Raw genomic sequence first — 25,555 nt, 5'->3', positions numbered from 1 at the left:
GAGGGACTGGGATGATTACCCCGAGAGATGAGAGATCCCTCACACACCCCAGGAAGGCGTCTCTCTTTTCTGGTCTTGAAGATATGTTTGACAGGGGGAATCTGCCTCTGGGTGGATAAGACTTGAAACCTATCCTGTAACCCTGGGAAACGACCTCCAGAACCCAAGGGTCTATAACGTCTTTTCTCCAGGCCTCCACAAAAAGAGATAATCTGCCCCCCTTCATGATCCGAGGACGGACTGGGGGGCCGCCCCTTCATGCTGACTTTGACTCGGCAGGCTTCTTGTTCTGCTTGGACTTGTTCCAAGAGTTAGCTGGCTTCGAAGATCCCTTGGATTGCTCTGACTTTGCGGCAGGCTGCTGGCGCTGAGACTTGTCCGCATGAAAGGGACGAAAAATAGACCCCTTTAGGTTTAACCTTCTTATCCTGAGGCAAGAAGGCACCCTTTCCCACCGTGACCGTAGATATGATAGAATCCAGGCCCAGGCCAAACAAAACCTTCCCCTTGAATGGGAGGGAAAGCAAACGAGACTTAGAAGTCATGTCAGCAGACCACGACTTTAGCCACAGAGCCCTGCGAGCTAAAACAAAAAAACCCGATGTCTTAGCATTCAGGCAAATAATCTGCATGTTAGCATCACAAATTAATGAATTTCTCCACTCTTAAGGCCTTGATTCATTCTAGAATCTCATTGAGAGGAGTCTCCACCTCAACCGTTGCTGATAGAGCGTCACACCAGTAGATAGCCGCACCAGCCAAGGCAGCAACCGCCGCCGCCGGTTGAAAAACGAACCCTGTGAGTTGGAACATCTTCTGCAACATGGACATCTTTTTATCCATGGGTTCCTTGAAAGAGGAGCTATCCTCTAACACAATAGTCATTCTCTTAGCGAGCGTGGAGATAGCACCATCCACCTTAGGGACAGTTCCCCACAGTTCAAGCTGCGCATCTGAAACGGGGCAACGCTTTTTGAAAGAAGAAGAGGGGGAAAGGGGCGAACCAACTTTCTCCCAATTATTCTTAATAATGTTAGCCATCTTGACTGGAACCGGGAAGGCCTGGGGCACTACCCTGTCCTCATAAACTCTGTCCAGTTCAGGGATCAAAGGTTCCTCCTTTCGGTCCCGGAAACCTCCTAGCAAGCAACTCTTTCAGCAGAAAGCGCAAATGCTTCATCTTAAATTTAAAATCTGGGGGGGGCGGAGCCTATAGCTGTTGCGGCAGGACGTGTTTGTTGGGAGCTCCTGCATCTAAACTACATTTAAGCTATATTTAAGGACTTGTTTCAACTCTTATTTATACTTTTCTTGCTGAGGAACTTAAGATAAACAATCCCTTATTGTTGGAGATAGAACCAGGAATCTATAACATTTCTCGGACCTGCCTATGCTCCTCAGCTTACTCCACTGCGACTAGCCACGAGGTCGAGAGGCCTCTTTTGTCTGACTGTCAGTGCTGTAGGGGCTTCCGCACTAATACCCCCCCCAGGTCCCTGGGTTACCAAACCAGTTTATATATAACTGGACAGTTTATTATTTTTTTTGTTTGTTCAAACACTAAACTAAGCTCTGTGCTCCGGCACTGATAACCACTAACGACTAGACACATCAAACATGGCTGAGTGGATTCTTCAAGAGCTGGAGACTTTGCTGATATCCCATCTTACCCAAGTTGAGAAGAGCCTCTGTGGATCTCTGCAGGCGGACACCCATGTAGCCTCATGCGCCGGACTTGTTCCAGAGACACACACAAGTGTTCCTGAGACGCAAATAGTTAGATGGCCTCTAAACCGCCTACTGCAGGGACCTCCACCAAAAGCGGACTGCCCAGTCTCAGACCCGGCGGGTATAGGTGCTACGGAGGCATTTTACTTCCCCACTACAGTAACCGCTAGGAGTGTGACAGAAGCGATCCCCTACCACGATGCACCCCCTATCACAGCAGCCTTAACAGACCGAACCAGTGAAGGTCTAACCACTGAAGTCTCAGCAGTCAAGGAGGTCTTGATCAGAGGCACTGCCACCCCGCAGGATATCATTCACCTCCCAGCGGCAGAAAAGCTTAAGATTCCGTTAGGACTCAGGAGGAAATACACCAGTCCTCATTCTGCGCCGGCGAGTCCCAGCAGCCCCGCTGATCTTAGCATTGAGGTGAGAGGTGTTAGGCACCACATCTTTGTTTCCATAAGGGAGCTAACCGGCTTCAGGATGGGCTATGCTGCCGGATATGGGTTGCCTGAAACCCCAAAAGTCTGCGGCTCCGCTTCACAGCCCGGACTACTCATCAAAGCCGACACCGGGAGGCATGTCATGAACAACTCCCAGGCATACAGTAAGGGTGTAGGTTAAATCAATAACTGCCCAAGTTCTGAAATTGCAGGTGCCCTTAAGAACATTACAGAACAGTTTGTTGTAACTTCCATGACTACCTGCTTAATTAAATAGAACTTCTATTTGCGACAACTTTTATTGTACAAGCTGATATCCATTTTCAACATTTCACGGATGGAACTGTTTATGAAGGCTGTGAGGTCTGAAGCTTTAAGTTCACTGCTGAGTTTAAGATCCAATGCCTAAGAGGAATGCTACTAGTTGTTCGTATTTTCTGTTTCACGCTACCCCTTTCAATTTGTATAAAATTAACCAGTATGTTTGAGTGCTCTTTTGGGAAGTTCTGGCTGTATACGAGTGAGCAATCCTTAGTTTAAGCTTATTTGTGCTATGAACATTATTATAGATATATATTATTTAAAGCAGTTTTACAGACTGCTTGTAAGCACAATGCATTAATTTCTGCTCATGTGCGCTTTGCACTACAGTAGGTCCGTTGTGAGCAGCCTTATTATTTATTATTTTTTCACCCCTTATTTGCTTGCACGCCTTGTCCATAACGCATACCCATAGATGTCCTGTTAATTGCAATGTTTATTTCAGGCAATCCCATTGGTATATATACAGGCACCGTTCAATAGTTTCTAATCATGTGTGGGATGGTCACTGTTATCCTGAGTGGGCTCATGATTCTGCTAGTTTATCCCCCAGATTGGGGTTGTATATCAAAAGCACTGTTCATACTTCTCATAGCTCAGAGGTAGGCACAACAGAGGTAAGCACAATAGACACAACGTCAGCTGTGTAGTTGAATTTTAGTGGTTTAGATAGAGATCCTGTGCAGTATCACACTTTTAACACTAGATGGCAATGCAGAGGGTCTCACCGCTCATATTGTTTTAATTGCGAGTGCCCCTATATGCTTTATCCTCCCAGCTCCCTGCTTTTTAGTTTGACATTAACTCTAGCCTGCCCTGCAATGGTCACTATTATTGTCAGGGGGAGCCCATTCTGCACCTAATGCTTAGTTCCTTATAGGGATCTACTACCCATATTACTCTAGAAAGTAAAATGCAATAGTTTCCTTGCTGTTAGATTGTTTAGAGGAGCTATATATGTTTGACATGCTTGGTTCTGGTATCTGCATCTCAGTGTCAACTTATTTAGATGACATCAACAATCTTTTGCTGGATGCTGTTTTCCTCTATTTTTTTTTATTGTTAAAAATTGCACTTCTATGCTATTACTAGAGCTACATTTATAATACCCCTAAATACGTCTTATATTAAAACTAAGGGCCCAAGAGAGGTCCTAAATACTGTTAATGGGGTCAAAAATGAGGAATATCGTTCAATGTCTGCAAAAATGTTTGCTCAGTATTACATTGTATTTTTCTTTATTTACATGTATGAAAGTTTTGGAATTGTAATGCACATTTCCTCAATAAAAATATTAAATTAAAAAAAAAAAAAAAAAAAAAAAAAAAATAATTTAAAATCTGGCTCCTCCACGGACGGAGGCCTAGAAGTAGCCGATTCCGACCCAGAAGCGACATCCTCTGATAAGTCGGAGTTGTCCTCAGCGGATAGTCCGTCAGAGACATCCAGCGAAGTCGAAGACCCCTAAGATGGATAGCAGTGCCGTATCTTCCGCTTGCGCTTACTTAGTAGGGCGAAGCATCGCATTAACGGCCGCAGAAACCGCCGTCTGTAATTGATAGGCAAAGTCTGGAGGCCAAAGGGCCCCTCCCGCAGAAGGATTAGTAGGGCCCTGGGGAACTGCTTGTGTAATCGGAGATGATCGCAGGGAACGCACCTCGCGGGGCGCAAAACCCTCAGTCATACTACTTTATTCTTTTTGGAAATCGCAATATTGTCAAAGCATGTGGAACAGAGTTGCGTAGGCGGTTCGACTGGAACCTCCTCACAATATACACAGTTAATGGGTTTAGATAAAGAGGGAGTATCCTCTAACATATCAGAGTCCTCCATAGCTTGTGCCTTTATTACGGACTTGATCAAAAATATAAATGGCACCTTTATATCCCAATGGCCGGGGCACTCACCACCACCTATGACCTGGACTACAAGAAACAGCTTTCGTCTCCTCCGAACGCAGGTCGAGAAAGAGGCCGTTTCGGCACTCGAGAGACGCGCCAAAAAATCCTGCCTCAATCTCTCTCTAATGAACTGTGTTCCACACTGACAGAGCCTCATCTCACACAAATGCAGTAAAAAACACAATAAACAATATTATGTATAAAAAAATCCCCCCTGTTCAATAACCCCCTTCCGAGGGTATTACCCTAGATTCTATAAAGATAAAAACATAATTTATGTAAGAACTTACCTGATAAATTCATTTCTTTCATATTAGCAAGAGTCCATGAGCTAGTGACGTATGGGATATACATTCCTACCAGGAGGGGCAAAGTTTCCCAAACCTCAAAATGCCTATAAATACACCCCTCACCACACCCACAATTCAGTTTAACGAATAGCCAAGAAGTGGGGTGATAAAAAAGTGCGAAAGCATATAAAATAAGGAATTGGAATAATTGTGCTTTATACAAAAAAATCATAACCACCATAAAAAGGGTGGGCCTCATGGACTCTTGCTAATATGAAAGAAATGAATTTATCAGGTAAGTTCTTACATAAATTATGTTTTCTTTCATGTAATTAGCAAGAGTCCATGAGCTAGTGACGTATGGGATAATGACTACCCAAGATGTGGATCTTTCCACACAAGAGTCACTAGAGAGGGAGGGATAAAATAAAGACAGCCAATTCCTGCTGAAAATAATCCACACCCAAAATAAAGTTTAACAAAAAAACATAAGCAGAAGATTCAAACTGAAACCGCTGCCTGAAGTACTTTTCTACCAAAAACTGCTTCAGAAGAAGAAAATACATCAAAATGGTAGAATTTAGTAAAAGTATGCAAAGAGGACCAAGTTGCTGCTTTGCAGATCTGGTCAACCGAAGCTTCATTCCTAAACGCCCAGGAAGTAGAAACTGACCTAGTAGAATGAGCTGTAATTCTCTAAGGCGGAGTTTTACCCGACTCAACATAGGCAAGATGAATTAAAGATTTCAACCAAGATGCCAAAGAAATGGCAGAAGCTTTCTGGCCTTTTCTAGAACCGGAAAAGATAACAAATAGACTAGAAGTCTTACGAAAAGATTTCGTAGCTTCAACATAATATTTCAAAGCTCTAACAACATCCAAAGAATGCAATGATTTCTCCTTAGAATTCTTAGGATTAGGACATAATGAAGGAACTACAATTTCTCTACTAATGTTGTTGGAATTCACAACTTTAGGTAAAAATTCAAAAGAAGTTCGCAACACCGCCTTATCCTGATGAAAAATCAGAAAAGGAGACTCACAAGAAAGAGCAGATAATTCAGAAACTCTTCTGGCAGAAGAGATGGCCAAAAGGAACAAAACTTTCCAAGAAAGTAATTTAATGTCCAATGAATGCATAGGTTCAAACGGAGGAGCTTGAAGAGCTCCCAGAACCAAATTCAAACTCCAAGGAGGAGAGATTGACTTAATGACAGGTTTTATACGAACCAAAGCTTGTACAAAACAATGAATATCAGGAAGAATAGCAATCTTTCTGTGAAAAAGAACAGAAAGAGCAGAGATTTGTCCTTTCAAAGAACTTGCGGACAAACCCTTATCTAAACCATCCTGAAGAAACTGTAAAATTCTCGGTATTCTAAAAGAATGCCAGGAAAAATGATGAGAAAGACACCAAGAAATATAAGTCTTCCAGACTCTATAATATATCTCTCGAGATACAGATTTACGAGCCTGTAACATAGTATTAATCACAGAGTCAGAGAAACCTCTTTGACCAAGAATCAAGCGTTCAATCTCCATACCTTTAAATTTAAGGATTTCAGATCCTGATGGAAAAAAGGACCTTGTGACAGAAGGTCTGGTCTTAACGGAAGAGTCCACGGTCGGCAAGAGGCCATCCGGACAAGATCCGCATACCAAAACCTGTGAGGCCATGCCGGAGCTACCAGCAGAACAAACGAGCATTCCTTCAGAATCTTGGAGATTACTCTTGGGAGAAGAACTAGAGGCGGAAAGATATAGGCAGGATGATACTTCCAAGGAAGTGATAATGCATCCACTGCCTCCGCCTGAGGATCCCGGGATCTGGACAGATACCTGGGAAGTTTCTTGTTTAGATGGGACGCCATCAGATCTATTTCTGGAAGTTCCCACATTTGAACAATCTGAAGAAATACCTCTGGGTGAAGAGACCATTCGCCCGGATGCAACGTTTGGCGACTGAGATAATCCGCTTCCCAATTGTCTACACCTGGGATATGAACCGCAGAGATTAGACAGGAGCTGGATTCCGCCCAAACCAAAATTCGAGATACTTCTTTCATAGCCAGAGGACTGTGAGTCCCTCCTTGATGATTGATGTATGCCACAGTTGTGACATTGTCTGTCTGAAAACAAATGAACGATTCTCTCTTCAGAAGAGGCCAAAACTGAAGAGCTCTGAAAATTGCACGGAGTTCCAAAATATTGATCGGTAATCTCACCTCCTGAGATTCCCAAACTCCTTGTGCCGTCAGAGATCCCCACACAGCTCCCCAACCTGTGAGACTTGCATCTGTTGAAATTACAGTCCAGGTCGGAAGCACAAAAGAAGCCCCCTGAATTAAACGATGGTGATCTGTCCACCATGTTAGAGAGTGTCGAACAATCGGTTTTAAAGATATTAATTGAGATATCTTCGTGTAATCCTTGCACCATTGCTTCAGCATACAGAGCTGAAGAGGTCGCATGTGAAAACGAGCAAAGTGGATCGCGTCCGATGCAGCAGTCATAAGACCTAGAATTTCCATGCATAAGGCTACCGAAGGGAATGATTGTGACTGAAGGTTTCGACAAGCTGCAATCAACTTTAGACGTCTCTTGTCTGTTAAAGACAGAGTCATGGACACTGAATCCATCTGGAAACCCAGAAAGGTTACCCTTGTCTGAGGAATCAAAGAACTTTTTGGTAAATTGATCCTCCAACCATGATCTTGAAGAAACAACACAAGTCGATTCGTATGAGATTCTGCTAAATGTAAAGACTGAGCAAGTACCAAGATATCGTCCAAATAAGGAAATACCACAATACCCTGTTCTCTGATTACAGACAGCAGGGCACCGAGAACCTTTGTAAAAATTCTTGGAGCTGTAGCTAGGCCAAACGGCAGAGCCACAAACTGGTAATGCTTGTCCAGAAACGAGAATCTCAGGAACTGATAATGATCTGGATGAATCGGAATATGCAGATATGCATCCTGTAAATCTATTGTGGACATATAATTCCCTTGCTGAACAAAAGGTAAGATAGTCCTTACAGTTACCATCTTGAACGTTGGTATCCTTACATAACGATTCAATATTTTTAGATCCAGAACTGGTCTGAAAGAATTCTCCTTCTTTGGTACAATGAAGAGATTTGAATAAAACCCCATCCCCTGTTCCGGAACTGGAACTGGCATAATTACTCCAGTCAACTCTAGATCTGAAACACATTTCAGAAATGCTTGAGCTTTTACTGGATTTACTGGGACACGGGAAAGAAAAAATCTCTTTGCAGGAGGTCTCAACTTGAAACCAATTCTGTACCCTTCTGAAACAATGCTCTGAATCCAAAGATTGTGAACAGAATTGATCCAAATTACCTTGAAAAAACGTAACCTGCCCCCTACCAGCTGAGCTGGAATGAGGGCCGCACCTTCATGTGGACTTAGAAGCAGGCTTTGCCTTTCTAGCTGGCTTGGATTTATTCCAGACTGGAGATGGTCTCCAAACTGAAACTGCTCCTGAGGATGAAGGATCAGGCTTTTGTTCTTTGTTGAAACGAAAGGAACGAAAACGATTATTAGCCCTGTTTTTACCTTTAGATTTTTTATCCTGTGGAATCCAACTGAGAACCAAATAATTTGTTACCCTGGAAAGAAATGGAAAGTAAAGTTGATTTAGAAGCCATATCAGCATTCCAAGTTTTAAGCCATAAAGCTCTTCTAGCTAAAATAGCTAGAGACATAAACCTGACATCAACTCTGATAATATCAAAAATGGCATCACAGATAAAATTATTAGCATGCTGAAGAAGAATAATAATATCATGAGAATCACGATGTGTTACTTGTTGCGCTAAAGTTTCCAACCAAAAAGTTGAAGCTGCAGCAACATCAGCCAAAGATATAGTAGGTCTATGAAGATTACCTGAACACAGATAAGCTTTTCTTAGAAAGGATTCAATTTTCCTATCTAGAGGATCCTTAAACGAAGTACCATCTGACGTAGGAATAGTAGTACGTTTAGCAAGGGTAGAAATAGCCCCATCAACTTTAGGGATCTTGTCCCAAAATTCTAATCTGTCAGACGGCACAGGATATAATTGCTTAAAACGTTTAGAAGGAGTAAATGAATTACCCAAATTATCCCATTCTTTGGAAATTACTGCAGAAATAGCATTAGGAACAGGAAAAACTTCTGGAATAACCACAGGAGCTTTAAATACCTTATCTAAACGTTTAGAATTAGTATCAATAGGACCAGAATCCTCTATTTCTAAAGCAATTAGTACTTCTTTAAGTAAAGAACGAATAAATTCCATTTTAAATAAATATGAAGATTTATAAGCATCAACCTCTGAGACAGAATCCTCTGAACCAGGGGAATCATCAGAATCAGAATGATGATGTTCATTTAAAAATTCATCTGTAGGGAGAGAAGTTTTAAAAGATTTTTTATGTTTACTAGAAGGAGAAATAACAGACATAGCCTTCTTTATGGATTCAGAAACAAAATCTCTTATATTATCAGGAACATTCTGCACCTTAGATGTTGAAGGAACTGCAACAGGCAATGGTACTTTACTAAAGGAAATATTATCTGCTTTAACAAGTTTGTCATGACAATCAATACAAACAACAGCTGGAGGAATAGCTACCAAAAGTTTACAGCAGATACACTTAGCTTTGGTAGATTCAGCACTTGACAGCGATTTTCCTGTAGTATCTTCTGACTCAGATGCAACGTGAGACATCTTGCAATATGTAAGAGAAAAAACAACATATATATAAAGCAAAATTGATCAAATTCCTTAAATGACAGTTTCAGGAATGGGAAAAAATGCCAAAGAACAAGCTTCTAGCAACCAGAAGCAATAAAAAATGAGACTTAAATAATGTGGAGACAAAAGCGACGCCCATATTTTTTCGCGCCAAATAAGACGCCCACATTATTTGGCGCCTAAATGCTTTTTGGCGCCAAAAATGACGCCACATCCGGAACGCCGACATTTTTGGCGCAAAATAACGTCAAAAAAAAAATGACGCAACTTCCGGCGACACGTATGACGCCGGAAACGGAAATAGAATTTTTGCGCCAAAAAAGTCCGCGCTAAGAATGACGCAATAAAATGAAGCATTTTCAGCCCCCGCGAGCCTAACAGCCCACAGGGAAAAAAGTCAAATTTTTAAGGTAAGAAAAATGTTAAATTAAAATGCATTATCCCAAATATGAAACTGACTGTCTGAAAATAAGGAAAGTTGAACATTCTGAGTCAAGGCAAATAAATGTTTGAATACATATATTTAGAACTTTATAAACAAAGTGCCCAACCATAGCTTGGAGTGTCACAGAAAATAAGACTTACTTACCCCAGGACACTCATCTACATATAGCAGATAGCCAAACCAGTACTGAAACGAGAATCAGCAGAGGTAATGGTATATATAAGAGTATATCGTCGATCTGAAAAGGGAGGTAAGAGATGAATCTCTACGACCGATAACAGAGAACCTATGAAATAGATCCCGTAGAAGGAGATCACTGCATTCAAATAGGCAATACTCTCCTCACATCCCTCTGACATTCACTGCACGCTGAGAGGAAAACCGGGCTCCAACTTGCTGCGGAGCGCATATCAACGTAGAATCTAGCACAAACTTACTTCACCACCTCCATCGGAGGCAAAGTTTGTAAAAACTGAATTGTGGGTGTGGTGAGGGGTGTATTTATAGGCATTTTGAGGTTTGGGAAATTTTGCCCCTCCTGGTAGGAATGTATATCCCATACGTCACTAGCTCATGGACTCTTGCTAATTACATGAAAGAAATGAGCCACACTGTGACCCTGTCTTCTTACGTTATCAAATATATATATATATATATATATATATATAAATGAAACAATCTTACCAGAATCAACGCTGTGGAACAGGAATATGGCCTTTCAAGTGTAACAGGGTAGTAGCATTGCTCCCGACATGAACTTGAGAGAAGAAAAGCAGGCAGCGAAACTCGTCAACACTGATTGCTAATGTAGCTGTTAAACAGTCGAGATGGGTTCACAGAATGACTATCCCTGCATCTCCGGACTCTAACATTCACCCATGCTCTCACTGAAAGGCTGACAGGGCTACTTGAAACTCTAGTCCCATTTTGAAGAGTACTACCCTCCATAAGAGACTACTCCGAATCTTCCGACACTTCTCTGCCAAACTCCTGTGACGAAAGGCAAAGAATGACTGGGGGATGAGGGGAATGGGGAAGGAATTTAAGCCTTTGGCTGTGGTGTCTCCTCCTGGTGGCCAGGTTCTTAATTCCCACAAGTAATGAATGAAGCAGAAAAACGGGAAATTTAGAAAGAAGCAAATATGGAGAAGTGGGAGAAAAGTGAAAAGGAAAACAAAGAAATGTATAAAAGGGATCAGAAAGGACTTCTTAAAAAAAGAAAGAGTAGAGTTTTTAACTACTCTTAGAAGGAACAGTGCTTTATACCTAAATAGTGCCCACAAATCTAAATACCAATCATATTAGCAACTTACTGTGAGCAAATCTTCATTTCTAATTTTATGAAACACCATCTGATTGATGTTATTGTGCCTCTGCATCGTGGGAGACGCAGAGATCTCAGAATCTCTGTTGCTTCTGAAGATGATAAGATTTGATTTATCTGTAAAGATGGCAAGAATTATATTAATATAACAAAATGAAGAAAAAAAATCATGTAGTTTCATCAGTCAATTCTTCTTATTGCAACTTCTTAACAACTATAATTAAATTCTGTGTTAATACATATAATAAAACTTTTACACACATACTTTTTATCAGCCAATCGAAATCTCAGAATGTGTGACCCAAGTAGATGCTGTGAAAAAAATATTTTCACCTTTGTCACTTGATTGTCTGATTCAATAAGATGATATTTTATTAATATACATGTAATTTACAAATGTATTGAACTACAATAAATAATAAACTAAGATGACAATTGGCATACTTTTCAGGGCTTTAAAAAAACAAAAACAATTTGGTATCTAGATTGTAAGTTCCCAAGGGAACAGGGCCCTCAATTCCCCCTGTATTTGTTTCTTAAACTTTGTCTGATGTATTTTGTATTGTATTGTACTGTACTTTTATCTTTGTACCCATGGACAGTGCTGCAGAATCTGTTGGCGCTTTATAAATAAAGAATAATAATAATAATAATAGTCTACATAGGTTAGACTCAGCTACTTTTTACCATTAAGTAACTCTAATTCTAGTTTGTAATATGTGATTTATCAGAAATGCCTCTACCATGAGGCCAACAAGGAAAATGTCTAGCACTCCACATATAGGGGCCTATTTATGATGGTGCGAGCGGACATGATTGGATATAGCGGATCATGTCCGCTGCACATCGATAAATGCCGACAGCATACACTCTCTGCATTTATCATTGCACCAGCAGTTCTTGTGAACTGCTGGAGCAATACCACCCCCTGCAAATTTGCGGCCAATTGCTAGCAGGGGGTGTCAGTCAACCAGATCGACAGGTTATGGAGCAACGGTCTTTTCCTAACTTCTGTTTCCGGCGAGCATGAAGGCTCAAAAGAAACACGGGGCATCAAGCTCCATATGGAGCTTGATAAATATGCCCCATACACCTTGTTGGCTCCAAAATGGTACCCACCTCCTAAAGTACCATAAATTTCATTAAGAATTTCTTGCAACAGAATTACATAAAACTAATATTACTGCAACATATACATGTATGAATGGGCATCATTGATGTTTACAGACTGGGACTAACTAAATGAAGGAGAATCTTGGATTATTAGAAGTTCTTATTCTTTGAGTTTGAATGTAGCCATTTTGTAAATCTAATTTTCCAAACAACAATAAGTTCTCCTGTAAACTCTTTTTTATACCAGTTGTCAGTCATTCAGATATAAATTAGAAATAATAGAGTTATCAAGTAATCTTATTTGTGCATAAATCTTATTTGTGTTCTGCAATAAGCAAACAAATATTTATGGTATATTAGCAAGTGCTATACAACAGTCAAGACCAATTTCTCAACTGACCTCTTGGTTTTGGTGGGCAACATCTGCTAAATTGAAATACAATCCCATCCGAACGAACAGTTTCTTTCTGATAGCAGTTTAGCAAATCCTTGAGAGTACTGAAACTTTTCTTGGCTCCACTAAGATTATATTCTCCATTCACATTTTTTGTTATTAAGCAGTGCTTGTATTCAGTAGTACCTTCACGCTGCAAGGAAGACACATTACACATGTAATAAGGAAAAGTAAAGGACAAACAAAAATAGAAGACAATATATACTTATGTTAACTCTTTTCCTTGTCCTATTCCTATAACCTGTATACCATGTTCAAAACAGAACAGGACCTCCTCCAAATTAATAGACAGTAATTTTACACATCAACGCAAATATTTGATCTTTGTGATTAGCCTGCCCATGGTTTGTACACAGACAAACTATGTAGAACTACATTATTTTTGGATGCCATTTTATTTTATTACTATGAAAAGGAAATTATCAAAATTCTTAATGATGTTCATAGACCTGTTTACACCAGACAATTTTATGTAACCTCAATCTTCAAAAATTAGATCATAGAACACAAATATAATTGGTTAAAACCCCTTCCCTTATGCACTAAAAAAATGTACTTTTCCTATAAGTTAAAACACAAAATTTATGCTTACCTGATAAATGTATTTCTTTCCGGATATGGAGAGTTCACAACGCCATTCAATTACTAGTGGGAATTTCACTCCTGGCTAGCAGGAGGAGGCAAATAGCACCACAGCAAAGCTCTTAAGTGTCACTCCCCTACCCATAATCCCCAGTCATTTGACCGAAAGGAAATGGAAAAGGAATAATACAAAGGTGCAGAGGTGTCGGAACTTTTGTAAAAAAAAAACTGTCTTTATAAAGGGTGGGGTCATGGACTCTCCATATCCGGAAATAAATTTATCAGAAAAGCATAAGTTTTATTTCCTAAGATATGGAGAGTCCACAACGTCATTCAATTACTAGTGGGAACCAATACCCAAGCTAGAGGACACAGAATAAACAGGGAGGAGAACAAGACAGGCAGACCTAAACAGAAGGCACCACCACTTGAAGAACCTTTCTCCCAAAAGAGGCCTCAGCCGAGGCAAAAGTATCAAATTTGGAAAAAGTATGCAGAGAGGACCAAGTTGCAGCCTTGCAAATCTGTTCCACAGAAGCTTCATTTTTGAAAGCCCAAGAAGAGGAGACAGCCCTAGTGGAATGAGCTGTAATTCTCTCAGGAGGCTGCTGTCCAGCAGTCTCAAAAGCAGAACAAATCATACTTCTCAACCAGAGGGAAAGAGAAGTAGAAGTAGCCTTCTGACCCCTACGCTTTCCTGAGAAACAAACAAACAGGGCAGAAGACTGGCGAAAATCCTTAGTCACCTGTAGGTAGAATTTTAGAGCATGTACAACATCCAAGTTGTGCAAAAGACATTCTTTATGAGAAGGAGGATTGGGACAGAGAGAAGGAACAACAATTTCCTGATTAATATTTCTATCCGAAACCACTTTAGGAAGAAACCCCAAAGAACCGCCTTATCCGCATGAAAGATAAGGTAAGATGAATCACACTGCAAAGCCGAGAGTTCTGAAACTCTCCGAGCAGAAGCGATAGCACTAAGAAACAAAACCTTCCAAGATAGCAACTTAATATCTATGGAATGCATTGGCTCAAACGGAGCCTGCTGCAAAACTTTAAGAACAAGATTAAGACTCCAAGGAGGAGCAACAGATTTAAACACAGGCCTGATAAAAAGATTGAACATCTGGCACATCCGCCAGACGCTTGTGTAACAAAATAGATAATGCAGAAATCTGACCTTTCAGAGAACTGACTGACAACCCTTTCTCCAGACCTTTCTGGAGAAAAGACAAAATTCTAGGAATCCTGATCCTACTCCAAGAGTAGCCCTTAGATTCACAACAATAAAGGTATTTACGCCATACCTTATGGTACATTTTTGACCGACTGATTTTTGAGACAGAACTAAGCGTTCAATCTCCAAGCAGTCAGCTTCAGAGAAACGAGATTTGGATGGAAGAATGGACCCTGAGTTAGAAGGTCCTTCCTCAGAGGAAACCTCCAAGGCGGCCAACATGCCATCTTCACTAGGTCTGCATACCAGATCCTGCAAGGCCATGCAGGAGCTATTAGAATTATCTATGCTCTCTCTTGTTTGAAACTAGCAATAACTCGTGGAAGGAGCGCAAACGGAAGAAACAGGTATGCTAGACTGAAATCCCTAGGAACTGCTAGAGCATATATCAGAGCGGCCTCAAGATCTCTTGACCTTGAACCGTACCTTGGAAGCTTGGCATTCTGCCAAGACGCCATCAGGTCCAACACCAGCACCCCTCACTTGAGGGTTAAACTGGAGAACACCTCCGGATGTAGAGCCAACCCACCGGGATGAAATGTCTGTCTGCTCAGGAAATCCACTTGCTAGTTGTCCACTCCAGGAATGTGGATGGCAGATAGATAACAATTGTAAGCTTCTGTCCACTGAATAATCTGTGCCACCTCCTTCATGGCTAAGGAACTCCGAGTTCCTCCCTGGTGGTTGATGTAAGCCGCTCTTAACTCCAAGATGTTTATGGGGAGAGCAGACTCCTCCCGAGTCAATAGTCCCTGCGCCTTTAACGATTCCCAGACTGATCTCCAGCCTAGCATGCTGGCATTCGGGGTCACAATCACCCAGGAAGGTCTCCGGAAGCATTTGCCCTGAGACAGATGGTCCTGAGAAAGCTACCACGGGAGAGAGTCTCTTGTCGACTGGTCTAGATATATCCTCTGAGACAGATCCGAATGGTCTCAATTCCAGTGTCTGAGCATGCATAATTGTAGAGCTCTCAAATGGAATCGAGCTAAGGGAATGATGTCCATGGAAGCATCGAGCTAAGGGAATGATGTCCATGGAAGCAACCATCAGACCAATTACTTCCATACACTGAGCCACTGATGGCCGAACAGTGGACTGAAGAGAGAGGCAAGAGGAGAGAATTTTGGATTTTCTGACCTCTGTCAGAAAAAGTTTCATAGATAGGAAATCTATTATGGTTGCTAAGAAAATCACCCTTGTAGCTGGAACAAGGGAACTCTTTTCCAGATTCACTTTCCAACCGTGGGAACGTAGAAAAGACAACAAATATCTCTGTATGAGAGATTGCTTGTTGAAAAGATGGTGCCTGAACCAATATGTCATCCAGGTATGGCACCACTGCAATTCCCTGAGACCTAATCACTGCCAAGAGAGCCCCCAGAACCTTTGAGAAAATTCTGGGAGCTGTAGAAAGTCCAAACAGAAGAGCCACAAACTGAAAGTGTTTGTCTAAAAAGGCAGATCTCAGGAATTTGTGATGATCCCTGTAATGGGAACATGAAGATACGTGTCCTTCTGGTCTATGGTTGTCATGAACTGACCCTCTTGGATCAAAGGAAGAATGGAATGAATGGTTTCCATTTTGAAGGACGGTACCATGAGAAACTTGTTGAGGCACTTTAGGTCTAAAATGGGTCGAAAAGTTCCCTCTTTTCTCTGAACCACGAACAGATTTGAATAGAATCTTAGACCCTGTTCCCTTACTGAAACTGGAACAATCACTCCCAGGAAGGAAAGGTCCTGAACGCAGGTCAAGAATGCCTCTCTTTTTTTACCTGGTCTGCAGATAATCTTGAGAGGTGGAATCTGCCCCTGGAAGGGAAAGTTTTGAATTCTATTTTGTAACCCTGAGATACTATGTCCACAGCCCAAGGATCTGGGACATCTCGTCTACACGCTTGACAAAACAGGGAAAGTCTGCCCCACACTTGATCCGATCCTTCATGCTGACTTGGACTCAGCTGAGGGTTTCTTTGATTGCTTCCCCTTATTCCAAGACTGATTGGGCTTCCAAGAAGACTTGGACTGCTCCTGCTTGGAAGAGGGAAAGGAAGACTTTTGAAGTTACGAAAGTAACGAAAATTACGTTGACGTCCTTTGAGTCTGTTTTTCTTGTCTTGAGGAAGAAAAGACCCTTTTCCACCCGTAACATCAGAAATTATTTCTGGCAAACCAGGTCCGAACAAGGTCTTATCCTTGTAAGGAAGCGCCAGAAGCTTGGACTTAGAGATAACATCAGCTGACCAAGATTTTAGCCACAATGCCCTACGGTGTGAAAGGACACATACTCCCTACAGAGACCTGTAGAAAAAAGAAAGAACAGAGTAACCAACTCTGGCTTTCTGTACCATGGGCAGCAATGTGTTAGGAAACAAAGCAAGGGCTACCTCACAACTTCCTTAATGCTTAAAAGCCACCACTATTCTACTGAAGAGATTGACGTGGACTCAGCTAAACCCAAATCTTTGCTTGCAGGGAAAAGTACTCAAAAAAAGGAATTCATTTCTTCAGACACCAAACTTCACCTCCTCCATTGACAGAGGCAAAGAGAATGACTGGGGATTATTGGTAGAGTGACACTTAACAGCTTTTCTGTGGTGCTCTTTGCCTCCTGCTGCTGGCCAGGAGTGATATTCCCACTAGTAATTGAATGACGTCGTGGACTCTCCATATCTTAGGAAAGAAAATATTTAATTGCCAATGAATCAGTTTCTTCCAATTGAAATAAATAAAAATTCCTCCCAGAAATCACAAATAACCCTTTCTTTCTTGCTTAAGCCAGTTAAAAAAGTATATAGCTTTATGCTTTTCTTAGAGCACTCAGAGGAAGTACCCTAGAAAGAGCAATAGTGAATCTGGGGAAGTATCTCTATTTATACTTCCTATGCACCATAGCATAACAAAGTGAACAAGAATACTAGGATTTAATACTTATGCTTCATTAAATTGTTCCTATCAACTCTGATTAAAAACATTTAGGTAAGATTTACTAGAAGGTTGATTCCAGAAGGGATGCAAAAACAAAATGTATGCTTACCAGATAAATTTCTTTCTCTTGTGGTGTATCCAGTCCACGGGTTCATCCATTACTTGTGGGATATTCTCCTTCCCAACAGGAAGTTGCAAGAGGACACCCACAGCAGAGCTGTCTATATAGCTCCTCCCCTAACTGCCACCCCCAGTCATTCGACCGAAGACAAGCAAGAAAAAGGAGAAACTATAGGGTGCAGTGGTGACTGTAGTTTAAAAATAAAAAACACCTGCCTTAAAGTGACAGGGCGGGCCGTGGACTGGATACACCACAAGAGAAAGAAATTTATCAGGTAAGCATAAATTTTGTTTTCTCTTGTAAGGTGTATCCAGTCCACGGGTACATCAATTACTTGTGGGATACCAATACCAAAGCTTTAGGACACGGATGAAGGGAGGGACAAGGCAGGAACTTAAACGGAAGGCACCACTGCCTGCAAGACCTTTCTCCCAAAAATAGCCTCTGAGGAAGCAAAAGTATCAAATTTGTAGAATTTAGAAAAAGTATGAAGCGAAGACCAAGTCGCCGCCTTACAAATCTGTTCAACAGAGGCCTCATTTTTAAAAGCCCATGTGGAAGCTACTGCTCTAGTGAAATGAGCTGTAATTCTTTCAGGAGGCTGCTGGCCAGCAGTCTCATAAGCTCAACGGATTATGCTTCTCAGCCAAAAAGAAAGAGAAGATGCCGAAGCCTTTTAGCCTCTCCTCTGTCCAGAGTAGACAACAAACAATGCCGATGTTTGACGAAAATCCTTAGTAGCTTGTAAATAAAACTTTAAAGCACGAACCACGTCAAGATTGTGTAATAGACGTTCCTTCTTTGAAGAAGGATGAGGACACAGTGACGGAACAACAATCTCCTGATTGATATTATTGTTAGATACCACCTTATGAAGAAAGCCAGGTTTGGTACGCAAAACTACCTTATCTGCATGGAAGATCAGATAAGGGGAATCACACTGTAAGGCAGATAACTCTGAAACTCTTCGAGCCGAAGACATATCTACCAAAAACAGAACTTTCCAAGATAAAAGCTTGATATCTATGGAATGCAGAGGTTCAAACGGAACCCCTTGAAGAACTTTAAGAACTAAATTTAAACTCCATGGCGGAGCAACAGGTTTAAACACAGGCTTGATTCTAACTAAAGCCTGACAAAACGCCTGAACGTCTGGAACATCTGCCAGACGCTTGTGCAGAAGAATAGACAGAGCAGAAATCTGTCCCTTTAAGGAACTAGCTGACAATCCCTTCTCCAATCCTTCTTGGAGAAAGGATAATATCCTAGGAATCCTGACTTTACTCCATGAGTAACCCTTGGATTCACACCAATGAAGATATTTACACCATATCTTATGATAGATTTTCCTGGTGACAGGCTTTCGAGCCTGAATTAAGGTATCAATGACCGACTCGAAGAAACCACGTTTTGATAAAATCAATCGTTCAATCTCCAAGCAGTCAGCCGCAGAGAAATTAGATTTGGATGTTTGAATGGACCTTGGATTAGAAGGTCCTGCCTCAGCGGCAGAGTCCATGGTGGAAGGGATGACATGTCCACCAGATCTGCATACCAAGTCCTGCGTGGCCACGCAGGTGCTATAAAAATCACAGAAGCTCTCTCCTGCTTGATCTTGGCAATCAGACGAGGGAGGAGAGGAAATGGTGGGAACACATAAGCCAGGCTGAAGGACCAGGGCACTGCTAGAGCATCTTATCAGCGCTGTCTGGGGATCCCTTGACCTGGACCCGTAACAAGGAAGCTTGGCGTTCTGACGAGATGCCATCAGATCCAGTTCTGGTTTGCCCCATAGTTGAATCAGCTGGGCAAATACCTCCGGATGGAGCTCTCACTCCCCCGGATGAAAAGTCTGCCGACTTAGAAAATCCACCTCCCAGTTCTCTACTCCTGCGATATGGATCGCTGAGAGATGGCAAGAGTGAAACTCTGCCCATAGAATTATCTTTGAAACCTCCAACATTGCCAGGGGGCTTCTTGTTCCCCCCTGATGGTTGATATAGGCTACAGTCGTGATATTGTCCGACTGAAATCTGATGAACCTGACCGCAGCTAGCCTGAAGAGCATTGAATATCGCTCTCAGTTCCAGAATGTTTATCGGAAGGAGGGCTTCCTCCTGAGTCCACGAACCCTGAGCCTTCAGGGAGTTCCAGACTGCGCCCCAGCCCAGAAGGCTGGCATCTGTCGTCACTATAGTCCATTCTGGCCTGCGGAAACTCATTCCCCTGGACAGATGGACCCGAGATAACCACCAGAGAAGAGAATCCCTGGTCTCTTGATCCAGATTTAGCAGAGGGGACAAATCTGTGTAATCCCCATTCCACTGATTGAGCATGCAAAGTTGCAGTGGTCTGAGATGTAGGCGGGCAAACGGAACTATGTCCATTGCCGCTACCATTAGGCCGATTACTTCCATACACTGAGCCACTGACGGCCGAGAAGTGGAATGAAGAGCACGGCAGGAAGTTAGAAGCTTTGATAACCTGACCTCTGTCAGAAAAAAAATCATTTCTACTGAATCTATCAGTGTTCCTAGGAAGGAAACTCTTGTGAGAGGGGAGAGAGAACTCTTTTCTTCGTTCACCTTCCACCCGTGAGACCTTAGAAAGGCCAGAACAATGTCTGTATGGGACTTGGCGATTTGAAAAGTTAACGCCTGTATCAGAATGTCGTCTAGGTAAGGAGCCACCAATATGCCCCGTGGCCTTAGAACCGCCAGTAGGGACCCTAGAACCTTCGTAAAGATTCTTGGTGCCATGGCTAACCCGATTTGAATAGAAGCCCTGCCCCTGTTCCTCCCTAGGAACTGGGTGGATCACTCCCATAACCAGTAGGTCTTGAACACAACGTAAGAATGCCTCTCACTTTATCTGGTTTACAGATAATTGTGAGAGATGAAATCTCCCCTTTGGAGATGAAGCTTTGAAGTCCAGAAGATATCCCTGGGAAACAATCTCTAATGCCCAGGGATCCTGGATGTCTCTTGCCCAAGCCTGGGCGAAGAGAGAAAGTCTGCCCCCCACTAGATCCGGTCCCGGATCGGGGGCTACTCCTTCATGCTGTCTTAGAGGCAGCCGCAGGTTTCTTGGCCTGTTTCCCCTTGTTCCAAGCCTGGTTAGGTCTCTCCAGACTGGTTTGGACTGGGCGAAATTTCCCTCTTGTTTTGCATTAGAGGAAACTGAAGCTGCGCCACTCTTGAAGTTTCGAAAGGAACGAAAATTATTCTGTTTGGTCCTTAACTTATTGGACTTATCCTGAGGAAGGGCGTGACCTTTTCCTCCAGTAATATCAGAAATGATCTCCTTCAGACCGGGCCCGAATAGGGTCTGTCCCTTGAAGGGGATGTTAAGAAGCTTAGACTTTGAAGTAACGTCTGCTGACCAGGACTTAAGCCATAGCGCCCTACGCGCCAAAATGGCAAAACCTGAATTCTTAGCCGTTAGCTTGGCTAAATGAAAAATGGCGTCAGAAATAAAGGAGTTAGCTAACTTAAGAGCTTTAATCCTGTCTAGAATATCGTGTAACGGGGTCTCCACCTGTAGAGCCTCCTCAAGAGACTCAAACCAAAAAGCTGTTGCAGCAGTAACTGGGGCAATGCATGCAAGAGGCTGGAGAATAAAACCTTGATGTATAAAAATTTTCTTAAGGAGACCCTCCAATTTTTTATCCATAGGATCTAGGAAAGCACAACTGTCCTCGACGGCGATAGTTGTACGCTTAGCTAGGGTAGAGACTGCTCCCTCCACCTTAGGAACCGTCTGCCACGAGTCCCGTATGGTGGCATCTATGGGAAACATCTTTTTGAAAGCAGGAGGGGGAGAGAACGGCACACCTGGTCTATCCCATTCCTTAGTAATAATTTCCGAAAACCTCTTAGGGACTGGAAAAACATCAGTGTAAACAGGCACTGCAAAGTATTTGTCCATATTACACAATTTCTCTGGAACCACAATGGGGTCACAGTCATCCAGAGTCGCTAAAACCTCCCTAAGCAATAAGCGGAGGTGTTCAAGCTTAAATTTAAATACTGTCATTTCAGAATCAGACTGAAGTAACGCCTTCCCTGAGTCTGAAATGTCACCCACAGATAGAAGCTCACCTGCCTCGGCTTCTGAGTATTGTGAGGGTATATCGGACACAGGCATTAAAGCGTCAGAAAGCTCTGTATTAGTTCTAGCCCCAGAGCTGTCTCGCTTTCCTTGTAGCCCTGGCAGTTTGGGGAATACCTCTGAGAGGGAAGCATTCATGACTGCCGCCATGTCCTGTAAGGTAAAAGAATTAGACGCGCTAGATGTACTTGGCGTCACTTGAGCGCGAGTTATAGGTTCTGACACATGGGGAGAGTTAGATGGCATAATCTCCTTCTTTTCAGTCAGAGAATCCCCTGGAGATAAATCTTTAAGCGCCATAATATGATCTTTATAGTTTATAGAAATTTCAGTATATTTGGTACACATTCTAAGAGGGGGTTCCACCATGGCTTCTAAACATATTGAACAAGGAGTTTCCTCTATGTCAGACATGTTTAACAGACTAGTAATGAAACAAGCAAGCTTGGAAAGCACTTTAATAAAGGTGAAACAGCAATTAAACAAAAACGTTACTCTGCCTTTAAGAGAAAAAAACTAGCACTTAAACTGCAAAACAGTGTAAAAATACAGTAAAGTCTTTGAAATTTTTACAGTGTGAGTAAGGGACTAAAGCAACATTGCACCCAATTGCAAATGGATGATTAACCCCTTAGGCCCCAAACCGGATTGAAAAACGTTAAAAAACGTTAAAAGTCAATTGAGCACCTTGCCACAGCTCTGCTGAGGCTCCTACCTGCCCTCAAATACGATTTTGTGCAGAAATAACCCCTTTGAAATGGTCCTCAGATGCTAGAGGACTCCTCTAGGGAAGCTGGATGTCTCAGTCTGAATTAAAACTGCATAGTTAGAGCACTAAAATAGGCCCCTCCCACCATGTACTGGATGTCAGAGGGGCCTTAAGAAAATACTCCTAGGAGTATCTGACTAGCCATGTGGAAACTAGGCCCCAAATAAAGACTTATCTCCCTCAGAGAAAAAAAGTCCTATTTATGAAATCATGTAAACGTTTTGTCACTAAGTAATATGAATATTAACATGAGCATTACCCTGTTTTGTAAGCATGATCCCAGTCGCTGTTAAATCACTGCATCAGGCTTACCTCAAATACACAAGGCTCTGTCAGCATTTTCTAGAACTTATTCATCTCTCTAGAAATAAAAATACTGAACATACCTCAAAGCAGGTAATCTGCAGACCGTTCCCCCAACTGAAGTTTTCCCATATTCTTCAGTTATGTGTGAGAACAGCAATGGACCTTAGCTACAAACCGCTAAGATCATCAAACCTCCAGGCAGAATTCTTCTTCTAATTTCTGCCTGAGAGTAAAACAGTACAACGCCGGTACCGTTTAAAAATAACAAACTCTTGATTGAAGGTAAAACTACACTAAGTCACCACATATCTCTTGATACTTCCTTTCTTGTCGAGAGTTGCAAGAGAATGACTGGGGTGGCAGTTAGGGGAGGAGCTATATAGACAGCTCTGCTGTGGGTGTCCTCTTGCAACTTCCTGTTGGGAAGGAGAATATCCCATAAGTAATGGATGAACCCGTGGACTGGATACACCTTACAAGAGAAATCAGGATTATCCTTATAAGACATGATATCTGACAACATTTGAGGATTGTTAAACCTTACAAAATAAGGGGTGGGAGGGGGGCACATATATAAAATTCCCTAAACAAATAACAAGTGCAGAAGCAAAGAACTACTTTTTGTAGATATTTTAAAATGTGTGGCTCAATGGCATCAGAAAAGTGACTCAAGTGGGTGCTTACCTTTGGATATAAAGTACAATATTCCAGGAGGGAAGGGAGAACTGTAATATCTCAGGAGGATTCCCCCTGGACCTTAAAGGGACATTGTATTGTAAAACTGGGTGCCCCTTAATGAGTTCCCAATAACTTGTTATAGTAACTGCAGTAAGAGTATAAAATGTATGGGAGAGTGTTTCTTTACACTTATGTTTGTATATAAACAGCTGTTTTTGTTGATTGAAGACTCAATACATTGTTCTCAAGAACATGCCTATTATAAATGGACTGAGCCTGCAGAAATAGCAGACCTACTAATCTGATTGCTCTCTCTATACATTACAACCTCCATTTCTTATCTATCTGCCTTTACACAATAGCCAATACTTATAGAGAGCAATTGAAAGGAAAAATATTATTACCTATCCCCTCCACCCCCTACTGAATCCTGATTGCTGTCTCTCGTTTACCTAGCTTTTCTATAGAGAATACTATTCTATAGAGAAGTATTTTCAGTATAGGAGGTGGTTTCAGTTTCAACAGCATCATTTAAAAAATAAGGTGAAGGAGCTATTTATAAACTGTTTTATACACTCCAGTATGTAAAACAGATCATTGGGAACACATTAAAGAAAAGAGGAAACATTTACATTACAATGTCCCTTTAGGAGAATTTCTTTTTAATAAGAATAACCCAAGGGATTTCCTTCTATGTTAGGACCCTGCAAGTAAGGAGCCAACCATGGTCAAGTAGTGACTCATGATTGCACTCTTAGTGTTGTGATTTTTATATACCATGTTTTTGTGGTATATGACTACATTCTAACAGCTATTAAAGTGCAATTAAACCATCTTTTTATTTTTATTTTCATGCCACTTCAAATAATTACCTCAATGGAGAATGTCAAAAAGTATTTATTAAATTCTTTAGGGCTGCATCGAAGAATGAAGAGTCCTTTCTGGCCACCAGCCCTTTTTAGCTTATTAATCGCAAACTCCATCCTGGAATATAAAGGATAAAATAAAAGTTACAGGAAAATTAATATAATAATATAATAATAATAATAATAATAAACATCAAATCAAATTAACGTTTCTCCCAAATTTTTATGAAATAATTTGTTGCGTGATTAGGAGCACATGTTGCATGATGAGGAGCACATGTTGCGTGATGAGGAGCACATGTTGCGTGATGAGGAGCACATGTTGCGTGATGAGGAGCACATGTTGCGTGATGAGGAGCACATGTTGCGTGAGGAGGAGCATATGTTGCGTGAGGAGGAGCATATGTTGCGTGAGGAGGAGCATCTGTTGCGTGAGGAGGAGCATCTGTTGCGTGATGAGGAGCATATGTTGCGTGATGAGGAGCATATGTTGCGTGATGAGGAGCATATGTTGCGTGATGAGGAGCATATGTTGCGTGATGAGGAGCATATGTTGCATGATTAGGAGCATATGTTGTATGATTAGGAGCATATGTTGCGTGATTAGGAGCATATGTTGCGTGATTAGGAGCATATGTTGCATGATTAGGAGCATATGTTGCATGATTAGGAGCATATGTTGCATGATTAGGAGCATATATTGCATGATTAGGAGCATATGTTGTATGATTAGGAGCATATGTTATATGATTAAGCATATGTTGCGTGATTAGGAGCATATGTTGCGTGATTAGGAGCATATGTTGCGTGATTAGGAGCATATGTTGTGTGATTAGGAGCATATGTTGCATGATTAGGAGCATATGTTATATGATTAGGCATATGTTGCGTGATTAGGAGCATATGTTGCGTGATTAGGAGCATATGTTGCATGATTAGGAGCATATGTTGTATGATTAGGAGCATATGTTGCATGATTAGGAGCATATGTTATATGATTAGGCATACGTTGCGTGATTAGGAGCATATGTTGCGTGATTAGGAGCATATGTTGCATGATTAGGAGCATATGTTATATGATTAGGCATACGTTGCGTGATTAGGAGCATATGTTGCGTGATTAGGAGCATATGTTGTGTGATTAGGAGCATATGTTGCGTGATTAGGA

General features: G+C 41.6%; 1 protein-coding gene across 1 annotated transcript in view; it reads right to left on the bottom strand.

The window, feature by feature from the left end:
* Positions 1-25,555, bottom strand: part of JAK2 (Janus kinase 2) — a 737,012-nt gene that overhangs the window by 138,950 nt on the left and 572,507 nt on the right. Inside the window, exons 9-11 of the mRNA XM_053702553.1 lie at positions 24,394-24,505; positions 12,731-12,917; positions 11,207-11,334 (exon numbers count right to left, since the gene is read on the bottom strand). Coding sequence (XP_053558528.1) covers positions 11,207-11,334; positions 12,731-12,917; positions 24,394-24,505 — 427 coding nt within the window. The remainder of the gene's footprint in view (positions 1-11,206; positions 11,335-12,730; positions 12,918-24,393; positions 24,506-25,555) is intronic.

The sequence above is a fragment of the Bombina bombina genome, chromosome 2, assembly GCF_027579735.1.
Source record: "Bombina bombina isolate aBomBom1 chromosome 2, aBomBom1.pri, whole genome shotgun sequence".
NCBI classification, from domain to species: domain Eukaryota; kingdom Metazoa; phylum Chordata; class Amphibia; order Anura; family Bombinatoridae; genus Bombina; species Bombina bombina.
Note: the sequence above shows the minus strand (reverse complement) of the source record. Positions and strands in the feature narration are given on the sequence as shown.